We start from the raw sequence: 17,239 nt of genomic DNA on the forward strand, positions 1-17,239 counted from the left end.
GCAGTGTGTGTGTGTGTGTATTTGGGGGGGGGGGGTTGTGGGGGTCTTCAGCTCTTACTGTCAGGAATTTCCTGTACTTTGAACCCTGCTCCGTCCAGAGTGCTTCTGAACACACACAGAGTGCTGTCCATGGTGCTTTGATTTGTTGTGTCAATCTCTGAGCGGTTAGACTCAATTCAACCCTCTCTGGGGGAGATTCCACCAAAAATCAGCAGAGTAGCAAACGCTTTCAAATGCAGCAGTTACTTACACGGGGCGAGAAAAGAGAGAAGCCTTTGTCTATTTAGGATTGCAATGGACTGCAGAGTCTCAATAAAAGTTCAAAAAGTGTTTATTCAGGTAAAAAGAACTCCGTTGTAGATAGAAAGGCTTGGGAGCTGTCTAGTCTACTCTAGACTGGTTTCTAAGGAGAAAATAAGAAAGGAAAAATAGCAAACCTCTAAATCAGGGGTCCCCAAACTAAGGCCCGGGGGCCGGATGCGGCCCTCCAAGGTCATTTACCTGGCCCCCACCCTCAGTTTTATAATACATTTTTATATCAGTTTTAATAATATAATATATTGTATATAATATATAATATATGTATATTGTTATACAATATAATACTAATAATAATACCATATAATAATATTAATTATATGTTATATATTACATATAGTATTACAGTATAGTGGTATAGTTCAATATAGTAATGTATAATGCTAATATTGTGCTATGCTAATAATATAACATATTGTATGTACATACAGCTGCTCTGAGTCCCCTTCGGAGTAAGAAGGGTGGGATATAAATGTAGTAAATAAATGTAATAAGTAAATAAATAATTAATTTTAGACTTAGGCTCACCCAAATTCTGAAATGACTTGAAGGCACACAACAACAAACAACAATCCGAATTAACTTGAGTATCTCATTGGCCAGTAGCAGGCCCATACTTTCCATTGAAATCCTGATAGGTTTATGTTGGTTAAGATTGTTTTCATTTTTAAATATTGTATTGTTCTCTCATTATTGTTGTTGTTGTTTTGCACTACAAATAAGACATGTGCAGTGTGCATAGGAATTGGTTCGTATTTTTTTTTCCAAATGATAATTCGGCCCCTCAACAGTCTGAAGGGTTGTAGACCGGCCCTTTGCTTAAAAAGTTTGAGGACCCCTGCTCTAAATAGTTGGATCTTGCCAGGAGAGATGGCGAGATGCTTCTTGTTAGCTAGAAGAACAAAGGGAGAAGAGACTGAACCAAAATGGTCCAGTTTATTGGGGCCATAAAAGACATTCTGACCAATGAGAAGTTAGTGTCCCTAGAGATTCACATTTCTGCTAACTTCAAAGTAAGGGATGTGACGTAAACAGGACAGAGTGAAACACAGTGAAGCCTGTCTAGGCATGCTTTGGAAACAGGGAAAGGATATGTCTTATTTGTCGTGCAAAACAACAACAACAACAACAACAACAACGAAAGAAAAATACAATATTTAAAAATAAAAACAATTTTAACCAACTCAAACCGATCAGGATTTCAATGGGAAGTGTGGACCTGCTTCTGGCCAACAAGATAGTCAAGTTAATTAGGCTTATTGTTGTTGTGTGCCTTCAAGTCATTTCAGATTTTGGGCGAGCCTAAGTCAAAATTTATTTATTAATTATTTATTTATTTACTACATTTATATCCTGTCCTTCTCACCCCGAAGGGGACTCAGAGCGGCTTACAATTTATATCTATATACAATATATTTTATTATTAGCATAGAACAATATTAGCATTATATATTACTATATTGAATTATACCACTATATTGTAATATTATTAGTAATATTACATGTAATATATAATATATAATTAATATTATATGGTATTATGATTGGTATTACATTGTAATATTTCTATCAATATTATATGTATATACAATATTATATTATTAAAACTGATATAAAAATATTATATTATAAAACTGAGGGCAGGGGCCAGGTAAATGATCTTGGAGGGCCGCATCCGGCCCCCGGGCCTTAGTTTGGGGACCCCTGGGCTAGATGATCTCTAGGGGTCTCTTCCAACTCTCTAATTCCGTGAGAAGTGTCTGGGCAAACAGTGGTCAGAGGACGCCAGTCCGGAAGAGAAGGAGGGACTCAGCCTCCTTCCTTCTCTGGAGGTCTTTAAGCAGAGGCCACGTGATGGCCACCTGCCGGGAGGGCTTTGATTGTGCCTTCCCTCCTGGCAAAATCAGGGTTGGACTGGATGGCCCTTGGGTGCCTCGCCTCCCTTTAGTGGGATAGGCCGCTTCCTGGGAGCCCAGAAGAGTCTCCTCCTTTCTCTTGAGGCTTTTAAGCAGAGTGTGCATCTGTCGGGAGGGCTTTGTGCATTCCTGCCTGGCAGAATGAGATGAAACTGCACAGCCTTTTTGGGGAGGGGGGTGTCTCTATGCTTCGATGAATTGAATGATTGATTGATTGAATGAATGAATGACTGACTGGATGGCTATCTGGGTGGGGGTGGCTCTAAGATGCAATTAATTAAATGATTGGTTGGTTGGTTGGTTGACTTAGATGGCCATCAGGTGAGAATCTGTACCAACTCTAGGATTCAAGTAATTGAATTATTGATTGGTTGATTGAATGATTGGATGGCTATCTGGTGGGGGTGTCTCTAGGATGCAATTAATTGAATAATTGGGTGAATTATTGATTGATTGATTGATTGCTAGATTCTCTACCAAGTATAGGATTTGATTGATTGATTGATTAAATGGATTGGTTGACTGGTTGACTCGACGGCCATCAGGGGAGAATCTCTACCAACTCTAGGATTCAAGTAATTGAATTATTGATTGGTTGATTGAATGATTGGATGGCTATCTGGTGGGGGTGTCTCTAGGATGCAATTAATTGAATAATTGGGTGAATTATTGATTGATTGATTGCTAGATTCTCTACCAAGTATAGGATTTGATTGATTGATTGATTGATTGATTAAATGGATTGGTTGACTGGTTGACTAGACGGCCATCAGGGGAGAATCTCTACCAACTCTAGGATTCAAGTAATTGATTGATTGATTGAATGATTGGATGGCTATTGGGGAGGTCTCTACAAACTCTAGGATTCAATTGATTGATTGATTGAATGAATGAATGAATGAATGAATGAATGACTGGATGGCCATCAGGGGAGAATCTCTATCAACTCTAGGATTCAAGTAATTGAATGATTGACTGATTGGGTGGCCATTTGGGATAGGGTCTCTACCAACTCTAGGATTTCATTAATGGAATAGTTGATTGAATGATTGAATTACTGGATGACTCTACCAACTTGAGGATTCCCATTATTTGAATTATTAATTGAATGACTGGCTGACTGATTGATTGATTGACTTAATGGCCATCTGGGGAGTCTCTACCAACTTGAGGATTCCATTATTTGAATGATTAATTGAATGAATGATTGATTGATTCACTTGATGGCCACCTGGGGGGTCTCGAGGATTCAATTACAGTTGAGTCTCACTTATCCAACACTCACTTATCCAACGTTCTGGATTATCCAACTCATTTTTGTAGTCAATGTTTTCAATATTTCGTGATATTTTGGTGCTAAATTCGTAAATACAGTAATTACTACTTAGCATTACTGCATATTGAACTCCCTTTTCTGTCAAATTTGTTGTATAACATGATGTTTTGGTGCTTAATTTGTAAAATCATAACCTAATTTGATGTTTAATAGGCTTTTCCTTAATCCCTCCTTATTATCCAACATATTGGCTTATCCAACATTCTGCCGGTCCGTTTATGTTGGATAAGTGAGACTCTACTATAATTGAATGACTGATTGGTTGATTGATTGACTGGGTGGCTATCTGAGGGGTGGTCTCTTATCAACTCTAGGATGTGGTTAATTGAATTATTGATCAATTGGTTAATTGACTGATTGACTGGGTGGCTATCTGAGTGGGGTCTCTATCAACTCTAGGATGTGATTAATTGAATTATTGATCAATTGGTTAATTGATTGATTGACTGGGTGGCTATCTGAGTGGGGTCTCTATCAACTCTAGGATGTGATTAAATGAATTATTGATCAATTGGTTAATTGATTGATTGACTGGGTGGCTATCTGAGTGGGGTCTCTATCAACTCTAGGATGTGATTAAATGAATTATTGATCAATTGGTTAATTGATTGATTGACTGGGTGGCTATCTGAGTGGGGTCTCTATCAACTCTAGGATGTGATTAATTGAATTATTGATCAATTGGTTAATTGATTGATTGACTGGGTGGCTATCTGAGGGGGGTCTCTATCAACTCTAGGATGTGATTAAATGAATTATTGATCAATTGGTTAATTGATTGATTGACTGGGTGGCTATCTGAGTGGGGTCTCTATCAACTCTAGGATGTGATTAATTGAATTATTGATCATTTGGTTAATTGATTGATTGACTGGGTGGCTATCTGAGGGGGGTCTCTATCAACTCTAGGATGTGATTAATTGAATTATTGATCAATTGGTTAATTGATTGATTGACTGGGTGGCTATCTGAGTGGGGTCTCTATCAACTCTAGGATGTGATTAATTGAATTATTGATCAATTGGTTAATTGATTGATTGACTGGGTGGCTATCTGAGTGGGGTCTCTATCAACTCTAGGATGTGATTAAATGAATTATTGATCAATTGGTTAATTGATTGATTGACTGGGTGGCTATCTGAGTGGGGTCCCTATCAACTCTAGGATGTGATTAATTGAATTATTGATCAATTGGTTAATTGATTGATTGACTGGGTGGCTATCTGAGTGGGGTCTCTATCAACTCTAGGATGTGATTAAATGAATTATTGATCAATTGGTTAATTGATTGATTGACTGGGTGGCTATCTGAGTGGGGTCTCTATCAACTCTAGGATGTGATTAATTGAATTATTGATCAATTGGTTAATTGATTGATTGACTGGGTGGCTATCTGAGGGGGGTCTCTATCAACTCTAGGATGTGATTAAATGAATTATTGATCAATTGGTTAATTGATTGATTGACTGGGTGGCTATCTGAGTGGGGTCTCTATCAACTCTAGGATGTGATTAATTGAATTATTGATCATTTGGTTAATTGATTGATTGACTGGGTGGCTATCTGAGGGGGGTCTCTATCAACTCTAGGATGTGATTAATTGAATTATTGATCAATTGGTTAATTGATTGATTGACTGGGTAGGTATCTGAGGGGGGTCTCTATCAACTCTAGGATGTGATTAATTGAATTATTGATCATTTGGTTAATTGATTGATTGACTGGATGGCGATCTGGGGAGGGGTTCTCTACCAAATCTAGGATGTGATTAAATGAATTATTGATCAATTGGTTAACTGATTGATTGACTGGGTTAGCTATCTGAGGGGGGTCTCTATTAACTCTAGGATGTGATTAAATGAATTATTGATCAATTGGTTAACTGATTGATTGACTGGGTTGCTATCTGAGGGGGGTCTCTATTAACTCTAGGATGTGATTAATTGAATTGATCAATTGGTTAATTGATTGATTGACGGTGACTATCTGAGGGGGGTCTCTATTAACTCTAGGATGTGATTAATTGAATTGATCAATTGGTTAATTGATTGATTGACGGTGACTATCTGAGGGGGGTCTCTATCAACTCTAGGATGTGATTAATTGAATTGATCAAATGGTTAATTGATTGATTGACGGTGGCTATCTGAGGGGGGTCTCTATCAACTCTGGGATGTGATTAATTGAATTATTGATCAATTGGTTAATTGATTGATTGACTGGATGGCTATCTGAGGGGGGTCTCTATCAACTCTAGGATGTGATTAATTGAATTATTGATCAATTGGTTAATTGATTGATTGACTGGATGGCTATCTGAGGGGGGTCTCTATCAACTCTAGGATGTGATTAATTGAATTATTGATCAATTGGTTAACTGATTGATTGACTGGGTGGCTATCTGAGGGGGGTCTCTATCAACTCTGGGATGTGATTAATTGAATTATTGATCAATTGGTTAATTGATTGATTGACTGGGTGGCTATCTGAGGGGGGTCTCTATCAACTCTGGGATGTGATTAATTGCATTATTGATCAATTGGTTAATTGATTGATTGACTGGATGGCGATCTGGGGAGGGGTTCTCTACCAAATCTAGGATTCAATGGATTGAATGATTGACCGGATTCGATAAATTCAATGATTAATTGATTGATGGATGGATTGAATTAATTCCTATGTTCCTTACCTGTCCGTTCTTCCGTCCGCAGACCTGGACGTGTCGGTGCGGGTGCTGCTCTACGCGGCCATCTTCCTGCTGAGCCTGGTGGGCAACGCGCTGATCGTGGTGGTGCTGGTGCTCAACCGGCGCATGCGCACGGTCACCAACTCCTTCCTGCTCTCGCTGGCCCTCAGCGACCTCATGGTGGCCCTCTTCTGCATGCCCTTCACCTTCATCCCCAACATCATGCACACCTTCGTCTTCGGGAAGGTCATCTGCAAGGCCGTGGCCTACCTCATGGGTGCGTCGCTGGCATAGGTTTTGGCAGCGTGTCTCTGTTGTCCGGCTCTCCCCTCGTCAGCCGGCCGGGCTCCTAATTGTTTGTCGATGTCAAAGGCTTGTTTTCCCACCAAGCCTCAGCACGGGCACATCAGAGAGTCGGCATTGTGCGTGCTTATCTCGGTACACAGCGCCGTACCATAATTAGCATCTACTTGTAATAATATCACGGAGAGATAATATTCCCAGGTAAACGAGGATAGTTCAGTCGAGGTTCAGCCAAAGAGGACTGAGTCCTGTTCAAGTCTCACAGGGACCGAAAGCGAGGCAACATCTTCTGAACAAGAGCACAGTCAGCAAAGGAAACATCCCCTATGTGATCCAAAGCTTTTATATATATACTAGCTTTGCCCGGCCACGCGTTGCTGTGGCTTATGGGAACCATTTGTTGGCCAGGTGGAATAGCAGTGAATAGCTTTCCAGCCTCAAAGCCTGGCCGTTTTCTGGAGTAGCTGGAGTAGCACTCTCAATCAAAGAGAAGCTTTGAAACCTGACTACTTCCTCAGTAGGGGAATCCTTGTTTGGCCAGCCTGAACTGCACTGAATAGTCTTGCAGCTTAAAGGCCCGACCGCTTTCTACATAGGGCATCCTTGTTAGGCCAGGTTCAATGGGACGGAGTAGCCTTGTGGCTTCAGTGCTTGGGAGTTTTCTATCTAGAGGAAATCTTGGTTGGCCAGGTTGAATAGCACTGTATAGCCTTGAAGTGGGCGGAGCTTAGCCTTCTAACTGGCAGCAATTGGATAAAAACAATTATTCCTTTCCCTCTAATTAGGACTTTATTTTTCTTTTCTTTTTGTTGTATGAACGTAGAGGCATGGATGAGGGGTTGTGCTGCCAAGTTTAGTGTTTCTGGGATGTGTAGTTTTGTTGTTTTGTCCTAGGCCGAAATTTCATTACCCTTTTATATATATATATATATATACACACACACACACACACACACACACACACACACATACACACACACACACACACACATATACATATATATATATACACACACACACACACACACTAGCTGTGCCCAGCCATGCATTGCTGTGGCGTAGTCCTAAGTGAGGTTTTCTTCATGGCATTCAAGGTGGCCTAGAAAGGATTCCCCTAGGTATGAAGCAGCCAGGCTTTGAAGCTGCAACGCAATTCAACGATATTCAAGTTGGCCAACAATGGAATTCCCTAGGTATGAAGCAGCCAGGCTTTGAAGCGCAAGGCTATTCAATTGTATTCAAGTTGGCCAACAATGGAATTCCCTAGGTATGAAGCAGCCAGGCTTTGAAGCGCAAGGCTATTCAACGGTATTCAAGTTGGCCAACAATGGAGTCCCCTAGGTATGAAGCAGCCAGGCTTTGAAGCGCAAGGCTATTCAACTGTATTCAAGTTGGCCAACAATGGAATCCCCTAGGTATGAAGCAGCCAGGCTTTGAAGCTGCAACGCAATTCAACGATATTCAAGTTGGCCAACAATGGAATTCCCTAGGTATGAAGCAGCCAGGCTTTGAAGCGCAAGGCTATTCAATTGTATTCAAGTTGGCCAACAATGGAATTCCCTAGGTATGAAGCAGCCAGGCTTTGAAGCGCAAGGCTATTCAACGGTATTCAAGTTGGCCAACAATGGAGTCCCCTAGGTATGAAGCAGCCAGGCTTTGAAGCGCAAGGCTATTCAACTGTATTCAAGTTGGCCAACAATGGAATCCCCTAGGTATGAAGCAACCAGGCTTTGAAGCTGCAAGGCTATTCAATTGTATTCAAGTTGGCCAACAATTGAGTCCCCTAAGTATGAAGCACCAAGGCTCTGAAGCTGCAAAGCTATTCAATGGTATTCAAGTTGGCCAACAATGGAATCCCCTAGATATGAAGCAGCCAGGCTTTGAAGCTGCAAGTCTATTCAATTGTATTCAAGTTGGCCAACCATGGAGTCCCCTAGGTATGAAGCAGCCAGGCTTTGAAGCTGCAAGGGTATTCAGTGATATTCAAGTTGGCCAACAATGGAGTCCACTAGGTATGAAGCAGCCAGGCTTTGAAGCTGCAAGGCTATTCAACAGTATTCAAATTGGCCAACAATGGAATCCCCTAGGTATGAAGCAGCCAGGCTTTGAAGCTGCAAGGGTATTCAATGGTATTCAAGTTGGCCAACTATGGAATCCCCTAGGTATGAAGCACCAAGGCTTTGAAGCTTCAAAGCTATTCAGTGGTATTCAAGTTGGCCAACAATGGAGTCCCCTAAGTATGAAGCAGCCAGGCTTTGAAGCTGCAAGGTCACTCCTTGGAAAGTGATGATTGTGGCCAAACTTGGTGTGATTTGGACCAGTGGTTTTGTTGTTAACTCGGTCCTAATTATGCACATTACATTTATATATACAGTGTAGATAGATAGATAGATAGATAGATAGATAGATAGATAGATAGATCAGGCACGGGCAGACTTGGGCCCTCCAGGTATTTTGGACTTCAACTCCCACCATTCCTAACAAGGAATGTCCCAATTCCGACTTATATGCAAATCCAATTTAATAACAAGCCTACAGAAGCTCTCTTGTTTCTCACTTGGGGACTGTTAGGATTTTTCAGGGTGTGTTAAAGAAAACTACTCAAAATATTCCAAAGCAACAGGATGTTTATAGTTGAGCATCCAGCTCACAGCAAGCAGAGCGTGAAGTGCCACGTGGCTGCAAAAAATTAGAGCTTAGGAGGCAAAGATCCAGAGTTCCATCTTTATAATCCCAAAAGGTTTATTTCCAAAATAGTAACTACATTTCTTCATAGTAAAGAACTGGGTCCAAGCTATGCAAAAGCAGCAGGCTACTTATAGTTTGAGCATTCAGCTCACAGCAAGCAGAGCGTGAAGTGCCACATGGCTGCAAATAATTTAGAGCTTAGGAGGCAAAGATCGAGAGTTCCGTTTTTATAATCCCAAAAGGTTTATTTAAAAAAATAATAACTACATTTTTTTAATAGTAAAGAACTGAGCCCGAGCTATGCAAAAGCAGCAGGATACTTATAGTTGAGCATTCAGCTCACAGCAGGCAGAGTGTGAAGTGCCACGTGGCTGGAAAGAATGTAGAGCTTAGGAGGCAAAGATTAGGAAACCTGTCTTTATAATTACAAAAGGTTTGTTTACAAAAACAATAACTACATTTCTTCATAGCAAAGAACTGGGCCTGAGCTATGCAAAAGCAGCAGGAGACTTTTAGTTGAGCATTCAGCTCACAGCAGGCAGAGCGTGAAGTGCCACGTGGCTGGAAAGAATTTAGGGCTTAGGAGGCAAAGATCCAGAGTTCCGTTTTTATAATCCCAAAAGGTTTATTTAAAAAAATAATAACTACATTTTTTTAATAGTAAAGAACTGAGCCCGAGCTATGCAAAAGCAGCAGGATACTTACAGTTGAGCATTCAGCTCACAGCAAGCAGAGCGTGAAGTGCCACGTGGCTGCAAAGAATGTAGAGCTTAGGAGGCAAAGATCAGGAGATCTGTCTTTATGATTACAAAAGGTTTGTTTACAAAAACAATAACTACATTTTTTCATAGTAAAGAACTGGGCCTGAGCTATGCAAAAGCAGCAGGATACTTATAGTTGAGCATTCAGCTCACAGCAGGCAGAGCGTGAAGTGCCACGTGGCTGGAAAGAATTTAGAGCTTAGGAGGCAAAGATCCAGAGTTCCGTCTTTATAATCACAAAAGGTTTATTTACAAAAATGTGTGTGTGTGTTGGCATTCTATGTCCTGACCCTGTTGTGTTGTCCCGCCCGGCAGGGATGTCGGTGAGCGTCTCCACCTTCAGCCTGGTGGCCATCGCCATTGAGCGCTACAACGCCATCTGCAACCCGCTGCAGTCCCGCGTCTGGCAGACCCGCTCCCACGCCTACCGGGTCATCGCGGCCACCTGGCTGCTCTCGGCCCTCCTCATGCTGCCGTACCCGGTCTACAGCTCCATCTCCTCCCCACCTGGACACCCCGCCATCTTCCAGTGCAGCCCACACTGGCCGGGCAGGCACGTCCGGCAGGCATGGTCAGTCCATTGGCGTGGTGGGTGGGTGGGTGTGGACTGGGGGGTGTTGCACCTCAGCGTTGGTTCACCTTGCTCTTAACACGCACTCCACCACAGCAGACTTGGTTTTTTACAGTTTGACAAACGATAGCAAAGTCTTATTAAGAATCAGTAAAGAAAGCAATAATCAAATAGCAAAGGCAATCTGCAGAATATAGTTCAAAGTCTCTGTAGAATATAGTTCAAAGTCTTTAATATAGCAAATCAATCCTGAAAATCAAGGCAGCATGAACTCCAAATTACAATCCAAAACACAGGATCTAGGCATGAACAAAAGCAAGAATCCCTTGGCAGGAATTAAGCTTACAAAATCAACGTTGCTTCGTCTGAAATCTTTCCGTTTCTCCCTATTTAACCATGTTTACAGGCTAAGAAAGCATTCCTTTGTCCTTGAGTTCCCACACGCTTACCAGCTATTCTCAGAGAACGCCTGGGACGATGAACTCTTAACCTGAACCTTGTATCTCTATCTAAAGAAGACTCCTCTGACTCACTGCCCAAGCCACCTGTGACTTGTTGATGTTCTAAATCCTGTGAAAGGTCACCCTTATCACTGGCTTCTGCTTCAGTCTGTTTATCACAACCTTCTGCTAGCCTGCAGCCTTTCTGACAATTCAGAGCCTTCAACATTTCTTTGGTCAGCCTGCCTGCATAAACCCAAATCCCCCTTCATCATCAGACTGAACCACAACAGGGGGTGGGGGAACTCAAAGGCCTTTGTATCTAGCCCTTCCCAGTGGGTCTCTCCACTTCACACCAGGCTTGCATAGAACCATGGAATCATGGAAGGGACCCATCTAAGCCCTCAACACAGGTGGCCATACTTTTGGAGAATTATGATCTTTGGAAAGGGATGATCTTGTTAGAAATCGTAACCTTTTGGAAAATGGCATTCACCACCATTTTGGGATAATCAGGACTCTCCCTTAGAAGAGTTTAAAACTCACTTGAGTCAACCTTCTCCCTAGTGGTAAATATCTACTAGTATTCATGCATGGCAAATAGGTTTCTCATTTGTTAGACTGATATACCTGGGGTTTTTTAATCATGTTGTCGAAGGCTTTCATGACCAGAATCACAGGGTTGTTGTGTGTTTTCCAGGCTGTCTGGCCATGTTCCAGAAGCATTCTCTCCTGATGTTTCTCCCACATTGATAGCAGGCATCCTCATAGGTTGCCTGCTATACCTCACAACCTCTAGAGATGCCTGCCATAGATGTGAGTGAAAGGTCAGGAAAGAATGCTTCTGGAACATGGCCATTTTTAATCATGTCAGAAGTGACTTGATAACATACTGCATGTCGCTTCTGGTCTGAGATAATTGGTCATCTGCAGAGACATTGCCCAGGGGACGTGTTAGCTGGGAGGCTTCTCTCATGTCCCGCAAGCTAGAGCTGACAGACAGGAGCTCACCCCATCTCAGAGAGTCAAACTGGCAACCTTCAGCTCTGAACGGTTAGGGACAAAGATATGCCAGTTCACAAAAACAGAGAGAGAGCGAGAGCAAGAGAGAGAGAGAGAGAGAGAGAGAGAGAGAGAGAGAGAGAGTGCACAGAGTTTCAGAAGTGTTCTTTCTGAAAACATCTTGGTTTAAATCGTGCTCTCAAGAGACCAAAAATAAGTAGACTTCTTTAAAAGGAACATAGTTGGTTTACTCACAAACTTCATGTATTCAGCATACAGGTATATTGCTTATCAGTCCAGCAGTTACAGATAGGATTTGAAGTATTTTGTGTATTTAACACAGGGCATCTTTCTTATAATCTTAACATTTCATAGTTTAAAGCATCATTCTGTTCTGAGAGTCTAATAGAGTCTCTGCTCTCTAAAGCATTCAGTTTCTACAGTATCTAAACTGTACAGTTTCTACTGGAGTCTGAAAACATTCTGTTTCTAAAGCGGAGTCTGAGTCCTGGACAAGCCCAGATCCAATCATATGATCTGCAGCCCCCCCCCCCCACAACATAGGCTTAAGGAAAACTGCATACACACATATGCAATACAGTAAGCAATCTGAATTATATACACAACAAATGACTAGTATAGGAGGCTTGCAGAAGGTTGCCATTCCCAACACATACATCTCCTGCTCCAGATCGCAAGGCTGGGTTGGATTCCCAGGCGGCAGCAGGTTTAATAGCACTCTGCAACAAAATTTTATTCCTGGGTTCTATATGTCATTTCCTAATTGATTTTGTCATAAAAACATGGGAAAGCTGGTTAAACTGCAAAAATGTTGCTTCCATGGGAGGGACATCCTGCAATTGCACACTTTGCAATAGTTTTTCTTTTTTCTTTTTTTTTTTTTAAATAAATTTTTATTGGCATTTCAAATAAAATTAACAACTGAGTAATACAGACAGACAGGGAAGGGTAAGGAAAGGGGTGAGTGTAAGGGTAAATAGAATAAGAGAAAACAGAGAATCCAACCGGAAGAACCCGCGGAAAACAGCCGATCCAAAGAAAAGAAAGAAATACGCTTAAAAAAAAAAAAGAAATTGAAAAAATACAAAAATAAAAGTTGACTTCCATCTCATACACAGATATTTTGTATTCTCTTACATTTGATCTATTTCTAATGATTAATTATTTAAATTAGCATCATTATTTGTTTTTCTCTAAAATACTTCTTTATCAAGCCCCAATCCGTTTGCCTTTTTGGTATGCCATTATTATTTTTTAGTAAATACGTCAATTTGTCCATATTCATAATATCTAAAACTTTATTTAACCAACTGCTTAGCTCAGGTGTTTCTTTGTTTTTCCAATCCTTGGCATATATTATTCTGGCCGCCGTGATAAGGTAATTAAACAAAATTTCTTTATTTTTATCTTTTTCTACATTGAGCATACCCAATAGAAAATACTTTGGGTCCAGCTCTACCTTAATTTGCAACATCTCCTGTATTTTTTGATGGATTTCCTTCCAATATTTCTTCGCCTTTTTGCATGTCCACCAACAGTGGAAAAATGTCCCCACTTGGTCACCGCATTTCCAACATTTGTTTGAAGTTTTTTTATAATAGTTTGATAATTTTTGAGGGGTCAAATACTTTGCAATAGTTTTTCAATGAATTTCTCATCATTGAGGCTCAACATAGTCCACAACCCAGAAAACATATAGCAACCCAATTCAACCTAGTTTGTGCCACAAAAACAACGTTTCTGGAGTAGAGCAACTACTCTCAAAGTAATTATTACTATACAGTTAAATAGGAAATAACACTTTCAAACCAGGAACAGAAACTTTCCAATTTTGTTAAATAGTATAGTCAAGCAATTCTTTCTGCCAAGGAGTTCTTCTTAGGCTCCTTCCACATTGTATAAAATCCACATTGAAATGGATTACTGTATATACTCGAGTATAAGCCTAGCTTTTCAGCCCTTTTTTTAGGCTTATACTCAAGTATATATGGTATATTTATTATTTTTCTCTATTATTATTGATATTGTTGCATTTATTATTTTACCCTATTTATTATTATTATTACATTTATTATTTTACTGTATTATTGTTGTTACTTTTACATTTATTTTACTCTATTTTATTATTAATAATACATTTATTATTTTACTCTATTATTACATTTATTATTTTACTGCATTTATTATTATTACATTTATTATTTCACTCTATTATTATTAAAAGGATACATAAGCACATTTACGTTGAAGATGAAAATAATGATTTAATCGGAGTTGAGCAGTCATATCTTAAATTACAGTTTGATGTAAAGATTCAAAACATTTAAACTACTGATGCCTCATTTAATGTACTGTATATACTCGAGTATAAGCCTAGTTTTTCAGCCCTTTTTTAAAGACTGAAAAAGCCCCCCTCGGCTTATACTCGGGTGAGGGTCCTGGTTGGCTTATATTTGGGTCAGCTTATACTCGAGAATATATGGTACATTTATTATTTTTCTCTATTATTATTGGTATTATCACATTTATTATTTTTCTCTCTTATTGTTTCTACTATTACATTTATTTGACTCTATTTTTATTATTAATAATAATACATTTATTATTTCACTGATCTTATTATTATTATTTTATTATTATACTCTATTTATTACTACATGTATTATTTTCCTGTATTTATTATTATTATTATTATTATTATTATTATTATTATTATTATTATTACATGTATTATTCTACTCTATTATTATTAAAAGTATACGTAAGCACATTTACATTGAAGAAGATGAGAATAATGATTTTATCAGAGCTGGACAGTCTTATCTTAAATTTGAGCTTTATGTAAATATTCAAAAACATTTAACCTACTGATGCCTCAACTAATGTAAATGTATTGGTATCTGTTTTTATTTCTGAAATTTACCACCCTCGGCTTATACTGGAGTCAAAGTTTTCCCAGTTTTTTTTGTGGTAAAATTAGGTGCCTCGGCTTATATTTGGGTTGGCTTATACTCGAGTATATACAGTAATTTGATTGGTATCCTGGCTTATACTTCAGTCATTTTTTTGTGGTAAAATTAGGTGCCTCGGCTTATATTTGGGTCGGCTTATACTCGAGTATATACAGTAATTTGATTGGTATCCTGGCTTATACTTCAGTCATTTTTTTGTGGTAAAATTAGGTGCCTCGGCTTATATTTGGGTCGGCTTATACTCGAGTATATACAGTAATTTGATTGGTATCCTGGCTTATACTTCAGTCATTTTTTTGTGGTAAAATTAGGTGCCTCGGCTTATATTTGGGTCGGCTTATACTCGAGTATATACAGTAATTTGATTGGTATCCTGGCTTATACTTCAGTCATTTTTTTGTGGTAAAATTAGGTGCCTCGGCTTATATTTGGGTCGGCTTATACTCGAGTATATACAGTAATTTGATTGGTATCCTGGCTTATACTTCAGTCATTTTTTTGTGGTAAAATTAGGTGCCTCGGCTTATATTTGGGTCGGCTTATACTCGAGTATATACAGTAATTTGATTGGTATCCTGGCTTATACTTCAGTCATTTTTTTGTGGTAAAATTAGGTGCCTCGGCTTATATTTGGGTCGGCTTATACTCCAATATATACAGTAATTTGATTGGTATCCTGGTTTATACTTCAGTCATTTTTTTTGTGGTAAAATTAGGTGCCTCGGCTTATATTTGGGTCGGCTTATACTCGAGTATATACAGTAATTTGATTGGTATCCTGGCTTATACTTCAGTCATTTTTTTGTGGTAAAATTAGGTGCCTCGGCTTATATTTGGGTCGGCTTATACTCGAGTATATACAGTAATTTGATTGGTATCCTGGCTTATACTTCAGTCATTTTTTTGTGGTAAAATTAGGTGCCTCGGCTTATATTTGGGTCGGCTTATACTCGAGTATATACAGTAATTTGATTGGTATCCTGGCTTATACTTCAGTCATTTTTTTTGTGGTAAAATTAGGTGCCTCGGCTTATATTTGGGTCGGCTTATACTCGAGTATATACAGTAATTTGATTGGTATCCTGGCTTATACTTCAGTCATTTTTTTGTGGTAAAATTAGGTGCCTCGGCTTATATTTGGGTCGGCTTATACTCGAGTATATACAGTAATTTGATTGGTATCCTGGCTTATACTTCAGTCATTTTTTTGTGGTAAAATTAGGTGCCTCGGCTTATATTTGGGTCGGCTTATACTCGAGTATATACAGTAATTTGATTGGTATCCTGGCTTATACTTCAGTCATTTTTTTGTGGTAAAATTAGGTGCCTCGGCTTATATTTGGGTCGGCTTATACTCGAGTATATACAGTAATTTGATTGGTATCCTGGCTTATACTTCAGTCATTTTTTTGTGGTAAAATTAGGTGCCTCGGCTTATATTTGGGTCGGCTTATACTCGAGTATATACAGTAATTTGATTGGTATCCTGGCTTATACTTCAGTCATTTTTTTGTGGTAAAATTAGGTGCCTCGGCTTATATTTGGGTCGGCTTATACTCGAGTATATACAGTAATTTGATTGGTATCCTGGCTTATACTTCAGTCATTTTTTTGTGGTAAAATTAGGTGCCTCGGCTTATATTTGGGTCGGCTTATACTCGAGTATATACAGTAATTTGATTGGTATCCTGGCTTATACTTCAGTCATTTTTTTGTGGTAAAATTAGGTGCCTTGGCTTATATTTGGGTCGGCTTATACTTGAGTATATACAGTAATTTGATTGGTATCCTGGCTTATACTTCAGTCATTTTTTTGTGGTAAAATTAGGTGCCTCGGCTTATATTTGGGTCGGCTTATACTCCAATATATACAGTAATTTGATTGGTATCCTGGCTTATACTTCAGTCATTTTTTTGTGGTAAAATTAGGTGCCTTGGCTTATATTTGGGTCGGCTTATACTCCAATATATACAGTAATTTGATTGGTATCCTGGCTTATACTTCAGTCATTTTTTTGTGGTAAAATTAGGTGCCTCGGCTTATATTTGGGTCGGCTTATACTCCAATATATACAGTAATTTGATTGGTATCCTGGCTTATACTTCAGTCATTTTTTTGTGGTAAAATTAGGTGCCTCGGCTTATATTTGGGTCGGCTTATACTCGAGTATATACAGTAATTTGATTGGTATCCTGGCTTATACTTCAGTCATTTTTTTGTGGTA

The 17,239-nt window shown here is 39.2% G+C and overlaps 1 protein-coding gene across 1 annotated transcript in view; it reads left to right on the forward strand.

Annotated features, from left to right (window-relative positions):
* LOC100563187 (cholecystokinin receptor) overlaps positions 1 to 17,239 on the forward strand; it is a 40,360-nt gene that overhangs the window by 4,616 nt on the left and 18,505 nt on the right. Inside the window, exons 2-3 of the mRNA XM_062966939.1 lie at positions 6,282 to 6,533; positions 10,324 to 10,579. Coding sequence (XP_062823009.1) covers positions 6,282 to 6,533; positions 10,324 to 10,579 — 508 coding nt within the window. The remainder of the gene's footprint in view (positions 1 to 6,281; positions 6,534 to 10,323; positions 10,580 to 17,239) is intronic.

Source organism: Anolis carolinensis, unplaced genomic scaffold, assembly GCF_035594765.1.
Source record: "Anolis carolinensis isolate JA03-04 unplaced genomic scaffold, rAnoCar3.1.pri scaffold_46, whole genome shotgun sequence".
Classification (NCBI taxonomy): Eukaryota; Metazoa; Chordata; class Lepidosauria; order Squamata; family Dactyloidae; genus Anolis; species Anolis carolinensis.